Source organism: Numenius arquata, chromosome 9 (genome assembly GCF_964106895.1).
Source record: "Numenius arquata chromosome 9, bNumArq3.hap1.1, whole genome shotgun sequence".
In the NCBI taxonomy this organism is placed as follows: Eukaryota; Metazoa; Chordata; class Aves; order Charadriiformes; family Scolopacidae; genus Numenius; species Numenius arquata.
Window position 1 is genome coordinate 57,340,364 of NC_133584.1, and position 18,418 is coordinate 57,358,781.

Genomic DNA, 18,418 nt, shown 5'->3' on the forward strand with positions numbered 1-18,418 from the left:
TAAAACATGAGCAGACATAATTGCATCATAGCGCTGGGCAGAATTGTAGGCAGGTCTGGATGTCCTTAAGCATAAGGATTTGTAGGATACGTTGGCCTGATATTCATTGCCTTCTTTCTGCAGCCCTCCATTTAGTACCAAAATCAGAGATTTTAGCCTTGCCTTTTAGAACAATAAAGTTACTAGTTTATAGGAGTCACAATGAGATGCACTACAAAGCTGAGAATACCCAGAAGACTCCGTTATGAAACAACCACTTTTAGTTTTAGGCTTCTAAACCCAAATGAAAGTCTTAGAATGAAAGCAACTCCTTTCATAGGTGTGGAGCATACCAAAAATTATCCAACTTCAGTTGGAGCTCAGTTAGCCTCAAAAATCAAGCAACTAAATATGACTTTCAGGAAACACATTTGAATGCTTTGCCAATAATTTTCTGTCTGTCGTGTCTGACTTAAATGTAAAATCAGTTTTTCTCCGCAACTTGAAACTTTCATCAGCAAAGGGAAATTATCCAACTTTCTTAGATTTTTCAAAGACTTTAACTTGCAGAGAAATAAAGTCCACCAAATTAGAGCAAGGGGAATTACTGATTAAAATGTAAGATAAACTAGAAGATAATATCTCTCAGCCTTTTTATGCTTATTACATAAAGTGAGGCTAAAAAAAATACACCCTCACAGGAGCATGGCAAGGAGGGCTGGCCAGAAATTTTCCATAAAACTGTTTCTCTCAATAAGCTTCATGGGAAAATTAATAAGCTCTGCGTATCCCCATCTGTGGAGAATATATTAATCAGGACCAAAAGTAGTGTTATCATGACAGTCTGCAGTGCCATTTACCAAAAAAAATGTTGGCTTTTTTATAAGAAATATGATGCTATCTTGAAAAAAAAAACCTGCTGTATTTGATGATTAGTGATACATAAGAGGCTAAAATGTAAAGGAGATAGACCCCTAATTCACCCTACAAAATTCTTTTCCTATGAACACTAGTTAGACAACAAGGTTAAGATCCTGCTCAGGATGAAATACTGATATCTAGATGTCTCCATGTAAGCTGGCTGTCTAAGCTTCCCATGTAGTCAATGAAGATGTAAGACAAGATATAGCTGAGCAAATATTAACATGCGGTGACTTTTTAGATGCTATGAAGTATGCCACCAGTCCATTGCTGCTTTAAAAGGGTGATGTTCTCCTGTAAGTCCTCTGCATTACCTGTTCACCTGACACAGATGTCTTGTCATCTCAAATAACATCGAACACACGTTTTTATTCAGCTTGGTGGAGCCGTCTGTGTAGCTAGAAGAATGGTGCAGCTCACCATGAAGGAGACAAGTCCATTTCATGTGCTGAATCATTCTCCAGACTTCTCTGACTGTATTGAATAAAGGCCCAGGGCTCAATTCAGTGACCTAAACATTGACATCTAGTGTCATGTGAAGTACACAAGGGTATCCTGCCTGGGGTCAAGGTGGGCTTAACTCCTAGCAGTTCTGTGCAGATGTCTCAGATATAATAAGGCATCTCAAATAATTGTGGACTCTTATATGTAAAAAATTACATTAAGTCCCCTTTGATTGTAGTGGGAATTTAGGCCCCATTGATGTATATACCTACAAGTTGACACACGCTTACATACCTTAAGATAAGATTTTGCCCCATTTTGGTGTTTTCTACAAACTTGTTTAGTATTTGAGAAGATTAAAGTTTTCTATCCTTGTTCTTAACCCTACAGATAATTTCTGAGACAATGTCTGTAAGTTTTCACTGTAGTATTCCCACTTTACTCTTCAAGGTGTATTGAGCTATCATGTGAACACAGTACTATTCCTTTTGCTCAGGAGTCGAAAAGTTCGAAGAGAGTGGGCCAGAAGATTTATTTTCTGTTCAATACTTTGTTAAACTTACTATTTGACTGGAAATGAATGATTGCAGATATTGCCAACATTTAAAATAAACTCGTTTCTTTTCCATGTAAGATCATAAATATTTTTATCATAAATATTTTTTATTTTTATTTACGTCTCACTATAGTCAGTTCCCCAGATCAGGACCCAGAAGCTCACACAAGCAGTGTAAAAATCAGGAGATCTTAAAATTTCCCTGGTATGCCAGGCATTTCTTAAAAAAAAAAAAATAAAATTAAAACGAGGTATATTTACATCTTTCTAAATTAGAAAGATGCAAATATTACTACAAGTCCAAACTTCAAGAATTATGTAGTATTATTAATTGATGTTTGCAAAATATTCTTTGTAAATATTTAATTATCATTTTCCTCTCATTACTAACTGGGGATAAACATCAATTCCTGCTTTGAAAAGTGCCTGGAGACTGATGGATAAACATTCTAAAAGCGAGTTATTTGTTATTAGTCTTTGGGAGATCTTTTATAAAAGAGAGGGCCACTCCCAAACAGAAATGGAGAAATATTTCCAAATCAAGCTCTCATTTTGATTAGGAGTCCCATAAGTTTGGTGTTTTCCCTAGGATACTGGCTTTCCTAGCAAACAGGGTTCCTATGTTCAGCAGACAGAAAGATCACCCTAAAAGATATCTCAGAGCCTTTCCCTCGTTTTTTGGTTTCTGATATTTCCAGTATCCTGTCAATTGTCCATGTCCTGTATAACTTCTTTCCTCTTGGTCCCTACTTTTTCACTTTTTCCTAAAACACCCGGAAAGACTGAGAAGCCAAAGTGCAGAGGAGAGGGGTTCTCACTGAAGTGAAATGTTCCCATTTCAGACCTACACGCGGTTCTGTGCGTTAAATCAGGGTTTACTGATGTGGTGCCTAAGACACCAGAGAGTTACTGCAGGGACAAATTCTTAACTACTGTTTTGTCAAAATCACTGTAATGATTTGTTGGGTTTTTTTCTCACCCAAACCAATATAAAGTATTGATTTCTCAAATATGTCCTCAAACTCAAAAAATCAGCTTCCATTCCTTTCCTTGTCTTCTTTCTGCCCTGAGCAGAATTAGGACAACTAAAAACAGTTTTTTAAAAACTGCAACAGCATTTCAACCTCTGAAATAATTTTTCATTTGTGTTTCTAAATTAAAACTAAAAATCTGGAGTGTTTGGATGGTTTGGTTTTTTTCACTTTCCACTTATCAAAATGAGTCATTATAACAGTGAGACTAAGACACTAAGATGTTTAGTACAACTTGAGTTTCCTTGGCCCTTATATAAATGTCTCATAATGTACACAGAATATTTAGACAGATAAGGCTGGAGTTGATTGCCTAAAAACTGGTTTCTAGTGCTATTTCTGATATCCTAAGCTATCTGAGACATCCTCACAGAGATGGTATCTAAGAGACGGGACCTGTGGGAAACCTGCACACTTCTGGATCTGCAGGTGGAAGCCAGGCTGGATGCCCAAAACATCTCAAGTGACTGTAGATACGTATGTGTGCACTGAAATTCTCCTCTAAACTTAGATAAGATTAACCCACTATAGCTCTGCCTGGCAACAGCATTAATACGTCATTTCAGTAACTGTTAAGTGAGGAACATCACCAAAATTCAGCTACTTTGCAGTGCAGAAAAGCAACAAGAAAAAATCCAGTGTTATCTTGAAAAAACTACCTTATTTAAACGAAAGTTGCAACGAGGTAAACCTATACTAGTAAATTCAACACCACCAGGGTAACGTTGTTGGAACTTGGTTATTTTTACTATTAGTTGGTTGGGATGGTCTGTGAATTTAGCCTGACTGAAACATTTCCTGGGCATTGTTTGGGCATTAGCATTGACCGGGGATTATTCCCAATAGGCAGTTTGGATTCCATCCTGTTGGGTGTTCAGGGGGCTTGGCAGCACAGATGTGGCCAAACCACACCAATTGTGCTGGGGGTCAGGGATTGCACCTTAGCATTGCTTAATTTCCTAGTACAGATGCAGCCATACATCCACATAGAACAACCAGGTGTTGTTGTTCAAGACACTGATCTCGGGGAGTGAATAAACCACATAGAACTGGTTTCATTTACCTGAAAATGGGGAAGCCAAACCTTCTGGGACTGGAAGTGTAGCAATGCTGGAGAGCCTAGGGCACACATCCTCTCTTGGCCTCTCTGAAGTTAACAACTTTGTGTCAATCTGCATCAGCCGAGGATCTATCCCACGGTGTTTCGGAACTGACTCCTACCAAAAGCAAGCTTTGAAGCTGTATGTAGTCTGCTCTTCAGCTCTACTCTTTTTTTCTGTTTCTCCCATAGGTAATAAATAGTTTAGGGAGCAAATCTTGAATTTCACTATAGCAAAATGAGTGTACTGTAAACTCTTCGATGTATGGGAGTGCATTTATATTTATGTGCATGTGTATATTTCTTTTTCTTTTTCTGTCTCCTTCCCATTTATAGTTTGATCACTCATGGTTTTGGAACTCCTGCAATATGTGCTGCCCTAAGCACTTTCCAAACTGTTCTCAGTGAAATGCTGAACTACTTGGAAAAGCACACATCGCACAAAAACGGAGGAGCGGCGGAATCCGGCCAAGGACACGCCAACTCGGAGAAAGCCCCCCTGCGGAAAACTTCAGAGGCTGCTGTGAAAGAGGGCAAAACAGAAAAGACAGACTAGCTACATCAAACAGAATCTATTTCAAGAGAGTCTTGCTGCTGATATTTTTTTTAAATATATATATCATTGAGGGCAATTTATCTCCAGTGGACCAAATCCAAAAAAAGGGGGAAAAAGAAAAAAAAAAGGAAAAAGTCAAAAAAAAGATAATAAAAAAAGAGAAAGATTAAAACAGACAGAAAGAGAGAGCGTGAGAGAGGAAAGTATTCAACCCTATGAACAGCAGTGTACAGTAATTGTGTGATGAAATTGTCATTTTTTTTAAATTTATGTTGCTCTAAACTACTTTTTCGTGCACGTAGTATTTGATTGTTCTGAATGATACACTAACACTGTTTTTTATAAGCACTTCTGGACTTGGCTGAGGTGGCACATGAAATTTGAAGCACTTTCTTCTCCAGCAGCGCAGTTAGGGCCAGCGCATCGGTTGTGGGACACGCAGTTCCAGCATCCTGGCTTTGCTTGCATGCTGGATAGATTGAAAGAAGGGCTTCCCCTGATCCATCGGAAAAGCCTGATCTACTCACCATTGGGAAAACAATACGGAAACCTGGCAAAAGAGGAATTCTTGGGTCGTGGGACAAATGAACCATTTGGTGTTGGGGGCTGCTTGTCCCCACGTGGGAATGTACAATAAAGCTGCACTGGAATGAGGTCAGAACCTGTTGGGAATCTGTCCTGAGCATTCAAGCAGCAGCCATGGCGTCTCTTGTGAAAAGAACATGGCAGACTAAAATGAAAGAAACCTTGATAGTTTCAATAACAGCCCTGATCCCTTTGTGAACTTCAGATTAAATGACAGCACGGGCTTCTGTCCTCTATCTTCTCAGCCCCTGGTCCCACTACACTGCAGTCTGCCATACCTGGGTCTCTGTTCAGCAGGATCAATGCAGGCAATTGGAGTCGCCTTTTGTGTTGCCTTGATTTTATGATGCTTTCTTTTCTTCAACAGCTTGTTTCTGCAGCTTTATTGTCTTTAGAGATCCAGCTGAGGTGCAGAGGTCTAACAGAATCCACTCACTTACTGAAAAGAAAATAAAATAAAACCAAAATGACAAATAAGACAGATTGGCTTGGTCCACAGCAGCTAAGTGGTAATAACCTTGCTAATGTACTTCTGAAATATTACTTTACTACCTGCCACACATCCTCACACAGAAAACTTTGGAGGCTTAGTTTGAGCTCAAGCCTCCTTGAGTCAAGAGGCTTTTTCCAGCCACATTCTAACTTCTTCTTCAACAAGACTTTTATTCCATTCCTTTTCTGGTTTCTCTGGCATCACTTTATTAAGAAAGTTAGGAATGACTGGTACTACAGGGTGAGGTTGCAGTGGTTGTCTAAACTCCTTTTAATATGAGCAGAACCGGACATTTTCTTCCAAGGGTCAATTCCTGTCTTTTTATGGTAGGAAGTAACATAGTTGTCCACGTGTAAGTGTTTAGAGCCATTTGAGATGTTTTAGGGTATCTAAGACAGCCACAGAGTTTTGACAGATATGAGATGAAACCTATAGGAGAACTGGACTCACCTGGAGGAGGATCTGGAGGACCCCAGAAGACAGCACTAGATACCTAAGGGTGGCCACTTGACTTGCACACCAAGTGTCTAGGACAGGTAAAAGGGATAAAGGGATCATCTGGAAGTGCCTGTCATTCTCCACTGATGATATGGAATGTAATGGTAGCATTTTGCATTGTACATGACTACAACTTGATTAATCACCCCCCTCTCCCTATAATCAGTGGAGAGAAAAAGTCACTTATACCACACATTTTATCTCACCTCAAGGTAATAATGAATCATGCCCTGAAAGTGTGTGCTTTCCTCAACTAGGTATAAAGGAAGCCAAGAATAAAAGCGCTCATATACATGTCTACTTCGTAACTTTCCAGAACTAGTTAGCATGCATTATGTCTTGGATGACCAGGTTTAGGCTAAACCTAAGGACTATGGCAAATATTCAAGGGTGTTTACAGCCGTGATCTAGGGAGTCAAACTGAATTAACAAGATCAGCCTTGTCTTCCAAATGTCTGGAAGGAAATGGAGCGCTTATGACATGATGCTGTTCCTCTTCTTGAGGTCAGTAAGGACATTGCCATAGTGGTGAGAAAACTTGCTAGGAACTAATGAGTCCCTATTTGCTTGCACAAGGAAATCTATCAAAAGAAGAGAAATCCTATGATTTTGCCCACATTTGTCCTTGATCATAGTAGGTTTATAATTTAGATACCTACTTTAGTGCTATCTAGGCACCCTCTATGCATGGAGGGCAATAGATGTATTTCCATGGGTCTCCACCTCCTTAACACACTAAGATCAGCTAAGTGCCTAAGAGAATTTAAACTTTATTGAATGAATTTTTCACTCCAGCACCTCTGGAAAAGCGCGATAATCAAATGAATGATCCTCCGATATGGCTTCAACAGAAACATTGGGGAACTGTTCTAGAACATGAGATACTTGAGTTTGAAAGTAGGTAACCATGATAAAAAGTTAAAAGGAAACTCATTCTGCTTCTTCTATTGCCCACACTGAGGGAGAGAAAAGGAGAAGGGGGAGGGGGGGGAAATTAGAAGTTTGACTGTGTCATATACACAAATTTGCAACATGAAAATGTACTGTAAAGCAATTTAATTGGGGTCCTCTACCTCCAGAAGTTGATAAATTTAAATCAGATTTTGATGGAGGAAAAAAAGAGAAGAAAAAGTTTTTAAAGTCCTTTTCCACTTTCTTCACTAAACGATCAGTCTTCTGGAGAATGGGGAATGAGTGGCTGTGTAGATTATTCTGCAAAACTTTTGAGAATGCAGCATTCTATTACAATCAAATGCAAATATGTCTGATATTGGAAATAATATGTATACAGCATTATTTGAAATATTTGCCTACACAGGACATGGTCCAAGGTCCCAATAATAATTTCTTTAAAGACTTGCATCTTTTGTTATTACGTAATCATGATGAGCTTCTGCTCTGTGGGCAACAAATTCTTTTTGGCCTGGATTACCTTTTGATTTATTAATATTAATAAACCTGAGCACTCTCGAAGCCCCAGAACTTCTGGTTTTTGACTTAATGACCCCTGCAGATTTTTGCTAAGGTTCAATACAGATCTGATTCAACTTGACTGAACTGCCATATATTCTTACCATGGAGAGATTTTCCTGCATTTATATCCCCATCTTTTTGGTATTTCCGTGAGTATCTTAGCACATTTTAAAAGCTGAATTGTTTTTAAAAGGTAGCTGCGAGGTTTGTTGACATTCACAGGTTCTCTGTTATTTATTTTAAACTGTACTTAATAATTGTATTGAGAGAAAAAATAATTATTACTGCCTATTCTGCTGAACTAGTCATCACAATAGTTTGGTGTCAAAATGCTTTTTTTTTTTTTTTTTAAATTGGAACTTTCAGTGTGGTTTTAAGCAATGAATTCACAAAATCTCAGCCTAAGTTCTCACCCACTTATACCTGCACAATGTTCCCATGTTGTCTTATTTTTTTTTGTTTTCTTAAGTCTTTGTCTCATGGAAATCTTTCCCTCTCAAAAGACATTCATGAATTAGATCAGCCTGAAGGAAGGGCATGGTTTAAAGTTAGTGGGTGCTCACGGGTAGCAAATTCAAGTCTATTTGTACCTTATTGACTTTGAAATTAACTTTGAAATTAATTTTGACTTTGATCTGGAAAAAAAAAAAGAAGAAAAAAAAGGAAGTTCTCCCTTTGAGAGATCATGGAATTGTTTATTCCATTCAGGTCAAAAACATTGAAGGAGTACAGAAAATTGTCCAAAACTTCATGGTCAAAGCAATGAAACGCTATGATTTTTGAAACCCCAAAAATAGATTAAGATCTCACGTGTTGCCTGAGTATTTGGATCCTGTTGTACTTCAGCTCATTGCTCAGCTTTGTATGCATCACACCTTTCCCACCACAAATCTCAAAACACTTTAAGTAGGTCTCTGAACTCTCTTCTTATACTAAGCCCTGACACATTTGATTCACAAAGACCAGCTGTTCATACTTGGATTTATTAGCAAATTACTCATGAAGCAAACACACTGACTAACCACATACCTTTCTTTCTAGAGCAAGGTGTTACTCACTGTGAGTGCAAACAGCTCATATGTTGACTAAGCTTAGAAGGTAAGTCTCTGGCTGAGCTGGGAGTGACATTGTCACCTCCCGCCTCTGCCCTAAGATTTGGATCTCTGTTCACACAGTCCTCCTAGTATCATTACACGACAGAGATGCCTAGTGAAGGGAGAGATTTATAGCCTGTAAAGGGGAGTGAGCCACAGACAAGCAGTGATGACCCTGCCACCTACAACTGAAGACTGTCAAGGATTTTGTCCTTCATGCTGCCATCTTAAACCTTAACTCCTTCTAGGTGTCATTCTGTTGCCTTGGAGAACTGGCACAAGGGGTGAATTTGGACCTTTGTTTTACTTCTTTTTTAAAGACAAACTCCAACATTCATTGGGAACAGACTTCAGCTCTCCAAATCAACAAGGAATCTGCTCTTTGAAGCTTCTCTTTAACTTTTCCTAAAAATAAAACAAGAAAAATCTGCCAGAAAGCAGGAACAATGTATAGTCCTTCCAAATCCCGGACCTCTGTGTAAATATTTTCCCAGCTCATCTCTTCCTTTGAAAGTGACTCAGTGGCACAGATGTGGCTCAGAATTTTGCAGCAAGGCTCAAGAGGGGCTGCTTTATTGTCCTAAGAGCTAATTTCTCTAATTGCTTTCTTTTTTTGTTGTTTGTTTGTTTCGAATACCAACAAGCAATTTTGGTCTTAGATGTCTTAGATATCCAAAAGGGCTGCTGATGAATTCCAAGGTCATTTGACTTTCATTTATCCTTTGGAGAGATAGTTCTGCTGCTCTAATTCTTTATTTTTAAGGGCAAGAAGAAACAGCATTAATAGAAGACAAAAGCCTGCAACACAAGGAAGAAGCAGTAAACATAATTATATGGGAACTGTATAAAAATATCTTCTGCCTCTGCCCTCATTACAAGTTCAACAAGACTTCAAGTACAACTGTGTGGGGAATGGGGGAGGAAGATAAAGTCATTTTCCTTTGCCAGGTGAAGGTCATTTGGAGAGGTCTGATCTTTTTTAATGCTATTCTTTACTTTTCTTTATTTTGTACAATTACTTCTGTACAGCAGCTGTTGTGATTGTATTTAAATGTGAGTGCGCACTTGGTCACCAACAAAAAATGTCCTATTTATTGGTTTGGGGTTTTGGTTTGTTTCGGGTTTTTTTCCTTCCTCTTAATTTAACTTAATTTATAATTCAGTGGTGCAAAGCATAATCTTTTATATTTCTATTTCCTATACAAGCTACCTGTTTTACATGAGTCTATGAAGATAATGACCACATTTGATCAAACATTTCACGGCAATAAAATCTATGTTGATTTAACCCTGATTTGTCTGGTACTTGAAAATAATTTGCATCTCTGGATAAATAAGGACAACAAACGTGGCTAGGAACCAGATCTATGACATTACAGGAACTAGAACTTCTATCCAATAGGTAAGGCATACAAAACAGAGGAACAGCAATAATAATATTCCCATATTTCAGTGAGAAGATTGGCTCATACAGAGATTAATAGTGGGATTCATCCCACCTAACTGTAGCCATATTAAATAGTTATCTTATTGAGAATCTGTTAACCTGGTTTCATTCTTGGTGGATAAAGAGAAAGATAAAATGCAAGGCAATTTATACTGTCCTAAAGCAGGAATCAAAGCTAGATGGGATGATTTACTTTAGATTAGTCTCTCTCAGTTGACCACAGGGGAAAAGCAGCAGGAATCCTAGTCCCTATCCATTGACAATGGCTGCAACCTATAAAACTAGCTAACCTTGAATACTTAATATTTAGATAACCAGACTAAATTGAGATGTATGCCTTCAGCATTGCCTTGCCCGCAAATGCATAGAAAGGCTGTGACAATGTTGGCAACCAAATCTGTGTCTCCATAGTCTCAAGCTTACTCTTTAATCTTCTCCCTGCAAGCTTACAGCAGTTCATTTCTAAGCCCTGCTTCAGCCAAGGGTCTGGGTTAATTGCCAATGATCCCACTCCAGATTTTGATCCCGGTGTTGCAGCACAAGGTTTGACTCTTCCTGGGCAGAAACAATGAGAGTCAACCCAAAAAGTCTTTAGATGCAAATAGGATTCTTCTCTTTCAAGCATGATTTGAAGCAACTCAAGCTTAGGTGTTTATCCAAACTTTCCAAAACAAATGGATCTGAGAAGTTTTACTGAAAAAACTTTCAGAAAGAGGGGGTTTTTTAGGCAATTTCCTACGGCTTAAAAACTGTCCGGGAACCTGATGACAACCCTTTTTTTTGGTATTGTTTCAGAGTTTGCAGAAATGACTTTACGAGTAATTCGAGACAATGACACACCAAAGGCAAAGCTGCAATGGCAGAAACTTCAGAAGGATTTCAGCTGAAAAAGGAAATGGTTTAGGAGGCAGTTTCCACATGTTTAAACTTGGTTATCCAACCCCCACCTCTGTTCCCTAACAAATGAACTCTCACTAATTAATAATACCCCTCTAATCTTCTGGGAAATAGAGCTTCCCAGATGCTATGGTGAATTCTTCTGATCAGTTCTGTATGTGCTCTTCTCCAAAGTCAGGGGAAACACAACTGTGACAAATTCATCAGTAATTTAAATACAGTCACATGAGAGGTTGCCTCTCCCATCTCTCTTCACTTTGGTGTGTAAATTTTCCACTCACTCCATTAAAACAAAAAGAAGAACAACCTGCTGAGATTTGCAGAAGTGCAGTGCCAAAATACGTATCAATGTGCACGAGTAGCCTCTAATTTGTAAACACTGCAATATACAAGGAGATGAAAAGAAAAAAAGTAATAGGAAAAAATAAAATCCATCTCTATCAGACTTTAAATGCAAACTGCATATAGAGACCTTGAGCAAATTAACGTTCCAAAGTAAGTGACCAGGCAAAAAAGGGACCAAATCTAAAATGCTGGGTGTCCTGAACTCCCAGAATTAGTAGAGTTGGTGATGTGTGTATGGTAATATTTGTCCACATGTTCAACAACAGAACACCCGCTTATGTTAAAGAGGCTGAGTGTCCACCTGTTAGTGGAAAATACAGTTTAGTTTCTAGGTAGGCACCAGAGGGCAAATACAACAAAATGTCTAGCCTCTTAACTGCTATTTAAGTTCACTTTCCTGTAGAAAGGACATAAACAAGAAATCAGTGAGAACTTCAAACCTGAATGGAAATTATCATTGCTCTGGGTTTATGTTGGTTTTTTTAATGGAAAGACATTTGAATTAATGATATATAAATGCAGTTTCTGAAGCAACTCAAAATAACCTACTTTTGGAGAAAGTGTTACTGGGATTACACTACAACATGGGACAGAGTTTTGCTCATTCATGATCTAGCACACTAGGCAAACCCACACAATGACAATCAAGACATAGTTTGCTGTCATTTTGTACCAACAGACATACTGGGGGTGTGATTCAATCACCCCCCCAAATATATGCATCAAGTGACATTTTTGACAGTCTTGTCTATCCTACCTGGCTTCCTACTGCTTTTCCGGAAGGATCAAGGTCTCTCACAGCTTCATTGTGTCTGTCAATCCCTTGTGTATATTGTGGATACTCAAGGATCAATATTATCTTTCAGCAAACATACACATACAGTACAGTCTACACAGTAGTACCATTTTGATTCAATTACCCACACATAGGCATCTGCTGCCATTTCAGCAGCCCAGGAGTATTCTGCTTGCTGTCCATCTGCCAATTCAGAAGAGAATGGGCTTCCCACAGATCCCTGTGGATCCATCTTAGCAATGTATATAAATACCTGACAGGGGGAGTAAACTGGACTCTGCTCAGTAGTGTCCAGTGACAGCACAAGAGTTGATGGGCACAAACGGAAATACAAGAAACTCCATTAAAACATAATAAAAACTTTTTTACTGTGAATTTATTTGAACTCTAGAAGAGGGAGCCCAGAGAGGTTGTGGAGCTTCCATCCTTGAAGATTCTCAGAGGCTGACAAGACATGGCCCTGAACAACATGCTCAAGATGACCTTGCTTTGAGCAGGGTAGGTGGACTAAATGATCTTAAGGTGCCCTTTCCAACCTCAGCTAGTCTGTGATTCTGTGAACCCTTTGTGCTCAGTTCAGCTGACCACACAGAGGACCTAGCAGCTTTTGAGATAAATAAGGAATCCTGCTCAGACCATATGCACTTTTGCAGAGAGGACATATGTCCCGTTTTCCAGTCTCACTCTGATTCCTTAGTCCATAAATGCATGAAACTGTGAAAAGAACAGCTGCCTTCCATCTATTTTAGTTACATATTGGTACCTGTGCCAATACCAGCTGATGTACTGGTGGTGCATACACAAAGACCTTCATCACCTCATGAAACTCAACTTCTGCGTCTAAAGCCTTGGACTAGTCATATAATGGCAAGAAGATGAGTCCTATTACTATTACCACCTAGAACCATCTAGTTTTCATGTTTGTTTCTTCTTATTATTAATTAATGCATTTAACACAAATATTAATGAACCACTCTGGGCCATCATTATGACCAGCTCAATTAAGGCATTTCAAAGCACTGAGCCTTCACCAATTAATATACAGTGTGAAGGCAGTAATAAAACTACACAGAAAATTAGGAATGGTCAGTAGAGAGTATATTAGTGGAACTGGATGCTCTGTGAATAAACTGCTGGAAGTACTGCATGATATTATCACCTTATTTGTCAAATTTGGATCTGAGAAAGAAGTGGAAAAATTTTCCCTTGAAAATTGCCTATGATGAGAAAATAAAAATGAAAGACAAACAAGCAACCTTTATTCGCTTGGAAAAAAAAATGTTGCACAATGAACTACAGAAAGGGCTATCAGGAAAACAGTTTAAAAACAACATGATGATTTTATGATCATAAAATCATAGAATGATTTGAGTTGGAAAGGACCTTAAAGATCATCTTGTTCCAACACCCCTGCCATGGGCAGGGACACGTCCCACTAGATCAGGTTGTTCAGAGCCCCATCCAACCTGACCTTGAATGCTTCCAAGGATGGGGCATCGACCACCTCTCTGGGCAACCCATGCCAGTGTTTCACCACCTTCATTTTAAAAAACTTCTTCCCTATAACTAGTCTAAATCTCCCCTCTTTTAGTTTAAAGCCATTACCCATGGCAACAGTCCCTACTAAAAAGATTGTTCCCATCTTTCCCATAAACCTCTTTTAAGTACTGAAAGGCAGCAATAAGGTCTCCCCAGAGCCTTTTCTTCTCCAGAGTGAACAATCCCAACTATCTCAGCCTGTCCTCACAGGAGAGGTGCTCCAGCCCTCTGATCATTTTTGTGGCCTCCTCTGGACTTGCTTCCATGGTCCATGTCTTTTCTGTGCTGAGGACCCCAGAGCTGGACGCTGTACTCCAGGTGGGGTATTACCAGAGTGGAGTAGAGAGACAGAATCACCTCCCTCAACCTGCTGGGCACGTTACTTTTGATGCAGCCCAGGATACAGTTGGCTTTCTGAGCTGCAAGCACATATTGTTTGCTCATGTCCAGTTTTTCATCCACCAGTACCCCCAAGTCCTTCTTGGCAGGGCTGCTCTTAATCCTTTCATCCCCCAGCCTGTATTGATACCAGGGGTTTCCCCAACCCACATGTAGGACCCTGTACTTGGCCTTGTTGAACCTCATGAGGTTCACACAGGCCCACTTATTGTGCTTGCCCAGGTCCCTCTGAATAACATTCCATCTCTCAGGCGTGTCAATCGAACGACCCAGCTTCATATCGTCTCCAAACTTGCTGAGGGTGGACTTGGTCCCACTGTCTATGTCATTGATGAAGATATCGAACAATGGGGAACAATGTGCTTTCTTTTATTTCCTCTAAATACTAGTTCAAAGGGAACCTCCTAGTTTCTTGCTTTCACCTAGTTACAGAATACCGCAAAAAAGAGATGATTCCTTTTGTTTTCCAATATCACACTACATCCTTGACTTCTAGTACTCAGTACCTTGGGGCTATCTTGATGACCCTATTCGGCCTTTACTTGAGTCAATAACAAAATCCTCGTGGACTTTAGTAGGACCAGGATTAATTCCAGACAACTCTGCTTATTAGCAATATTTTTGTCCCTTACTCTATAGGATTTCTTCCTGTAGTCCTCACAAATGTGAAGTTTGCAGTGTGATATAGCATGACTTTTTCCTTCAAAAGAGGTGTTTGCATCTAGACTGCAGAATAGGAAAGGTCTCTGACTTGTGCTATGCCTTTTTCCCCTGTGCCTGGGTACTAAGCCCAAGCCAAAACTTTGCCAGGAGCTGTTCTGGCAGTGTAAAAGTATGAGAGATGCAGGGCAGTGCTTAAGCTGTTTACTGTTTTGCTATTCCTTCATGATTCCCCAAAATTCTCGTTCTCAAAAACGATGACAGCAACAAAACTGGATTCTCTTCAGTCCCCACAAACTCCAGTTCCCAAACATCTCCCATCCCACCAAAAATCCTGTCCTACAGCCACACTGTATGTCCACTACACAGTTGAGCAGCATTCTGCCTGCTTCTAGGAGGAATCCCATGTTTCATATGAGTCTATAAATAATTACTGATCTACAAATTCCAAATTTTATCACTCATAATTTTTAGACCTGTGTTATCTGCATGAAGCTTTCATTAGGTGGTTTTTTTCTGTATTTCAGTTTTTACTCTGTAGAGAATGTGTACGATCAGTATAAGCAGATGTTCTGATTTCATACCTGTGTTGAAGGGACATGGTGGCACAAGGAGTGGACATGTTTCATAGTCTTTTTCAGGTGATTTTTTTTTCTTATGACTATTTTACATCTGTTCATTTTCAATGCTCCATTTGAAATCACGGAAAGCCACTGTTTTCATTTGACTTCTAGGTTCACAAAATTTCAAGAACAAGAAAAAAACTTCCTTGTTAGGTAAGATTTTAATTTAAAAATGTGTCCAAATTTTGCTCTGTACACATGAGTAAGTGGATGAAGATTATAAAAGTGTGTATCAGTCCGGTATAAGAACGGTATCAAACCAGATCAGCAGATAACAAGCGTTATGAATAAGATCAAAGGAACAACTTCATCTGTGGTTGTTCAACATCTTAGAATATGACAAATTGAGGAGTTTACAAAGAAATGATCAGCTGTCTGGAAAATAAATATTTCTTGTTTTATAACTTGGTGAAGCATAGAAGCTAATTCGTTGCTAAAATTTTAAAAATATGAACGGAAAAATCCACATAATTAGATGCTTAACAGTCTGGCACCAGTTCTGTTCCACTAATGGATTATCTGACTGAGGAGTCAATTAATAAAAAAATTAAAGGAGGATAATATAATTAATACTAATCAATATGGGTTTACAGAAAATAGATGCTGTCAAATGAACTTGTTTTTCTTCCTTTTAATGAGATTACAAATTTGATTGACTTCTAGAGCACATTTAACTTGCAACCACAGGGATGTTGATTACAATTATAACAATTAGACAAAATACTAAATGCATTAAGTGGATCTAAAGCTATCTATTTGAACCTGAAATGGATGAGGAAGAGAATAATGACCGAGCTTGTAAATTCCTGATAGAGTTACAGGTTTCAGTTCCTGCCCTGACATTAGTTTATATTCTTATCAATGAGAATATATGACATCACTGATGATAGCATTTGTAAGTAACTGGAAGAATGTTGGAAAACCAATGAAGGGAAAAAATGTACCATGATCTGGATTGTTCAATCAACTGGATGCCAGCAAACAATTTATTAACAGAATGAAAAGGAATTTGTATATCTAAGGAGAAAATACGTGTCTTTTCCCTATGAGATGGTGGACTCCGCTCCGGAAAGCAGTGACTCTGAAAGGCAATTGTTGGTCATCGGTGACAATAAGCTAAGCATGAGCTTGAACTTGAGGGTAGAAGGGCAAGAGTGTCTTGTGTCTAATAAACAAAAGGTTATGATGTATTTATTCATAAAGGTCATGTAGCACCTGTCACAGATGGGAAACAATGACAGGTGGAATATTAGGCTCCTTTCTGATGTGTCCCTTTCAAGAAAGCTGTTGGTGAACTGAATAAAGTGATGTGGTATCACTGCTGTCATGCCAAAACATTCTCTGAAGCTTTGCAGAAAATGACCTGGGAGTCTTGGTGGACACCAAGTTGAACATGAGCCCACAATGTGCCCTTCCTACAAAGGTGGCAAAATGGTACCCTGGGCTGCATTAGAAGGAGCGTTGGAAGCAGAAGGTGGTGATTCCCCTCTGCTTGGCACTGGTGAGGCTGCACCTGGAGTAGCGTGTCCAGTTCTGCGCTCCACAGTACGAGGGACACAGACATACTGGAGAGAGTCCAATGAAAGGCCACTGTGGTGATTTAGAATCTGGAGCATCTCTAACAGGAAAAGGATGAGAGAATTGGGACAGTTTAGCCTGGAGAAGAGAAGGCTCAGTGGGGATTTTATCAATGTATATAAATACCTGAAGGGAGGGTGCAAAAAGGACAGAGACAGGTTCTGTTCAGTAGTGCCCAGTGCCAGGACCAGAGGCCACGGGCACACACTGAAACACAGGAGACTCCCTCTGAACATCAGGAAAGACTTTTTTTACTGTGAGAGTGGCTGAGTCTCCCTCCCTAGAGATACTCCAGAAGTCATCTGGACACGATCCTGGGCAACCGGCTCTAGTTGGCCCTGCTTGAGCAAGGGAGATGGACCAGATGACCTCCAGACTTTCCAACTTCAACCATTCTGTGATTCTATGATTCTATGAAGTATAAGAGAATCTACCATATAATGAAAGACACAATAAGCTAAATTTATTCATCTTAATAACAAGATGATGCAGAGAACTGAAAAGGTTTCACCCAAGCAGAAGATTTTACTGGTTTAAGATTCAAGTTCAGCAAAACCCAGAATGGAAGAGAGATTTCTATCTTTATCAGAGATAGTGATTAAGAAAGGAACAGTTCGTTAAGGTAGGCAAAGATTTTTCATCCATGGCCATACAAAGTAAAACCAAGACAGTATTATTACTAATTCTTCTACAAGATACACTGCAGCTCGTTCAACAGTGAATCCATGGATGTTTTCTGGCCTGTGTTCTGCAGGAGTCAGATTATCTAAGCAATCGCACTTTTGTTTCTATGAAGCTGTGACTGTCCATGTCTATCTGTGGTGATTTTCATGACTTGCACAAGATACATTGGCTGCTCTACTTTATACTAATTCCATATTTGGAGGATCACAAACGGAAATCCCTAGGAAAGGAGAGAAACTAACCAAATGTGCAGCATGCTCTATTTGGACAAGAGATCCTACATGGCACAAGGGGTTTTGACCCAACGGGGAACTTTGCTGAGTGCTGTTCTTGCTGCTGCAACATTGATCACTTTTACTTTTGTCAACCAAGTATCTTCCTGATGTTCACACCTGTACGATGTGATCAGGTTCCTTTTAATTAATTGTGTGATAAGGACTGATGAGTAAAAGGGAGCAAGGCAACCCAGAATGGAGCTTTAGTAAAGAAGGTCTGAATCAAGGTCGTACCCACGAGAACTATGCAAGTAGGGCTGGGAGAGGGAACCATTCTCCTGAATTCCAGTCCCCTCTTCACTACACTGATTAAGGTCCCTTCTTTTATAGCCCATGTGTTTTAAAGAGTCTAACAGATTCATCATAAGCTTAGAAACAGAAACTCATAAACTAGTTCTCAGAAATTAAAAAAAAAAAAAGAGAAAAAAAAAAAGATTGAAACAAGG

General features: G+C 39.2%; 1 protein-coding gene across 1 annotated transcript in view; it reads left to right on the forward strand.

Moving 5' to 3' along the window:
* TFAP2D (transcription factor AP-2 delta) overlaps positions 1 to 4,586 on the forward strand; it is a 46,660-nt gene extending 42,074 nt beyond the window's left edge. Inside the window, exon 8 of the mRNA XM_074153733.1 lies at positions 4,367 to 4,586. Within this exon, the coding sequence (XP_074009834.1) occupies positions 4,367 to 4,586 (220 nt within the window). The remainder of the gene's footprint in view (positions 1 to 4,366) is intronic.
* Positions 4,587 to 18,418: the final 13,832 nt, after the last annotated feature.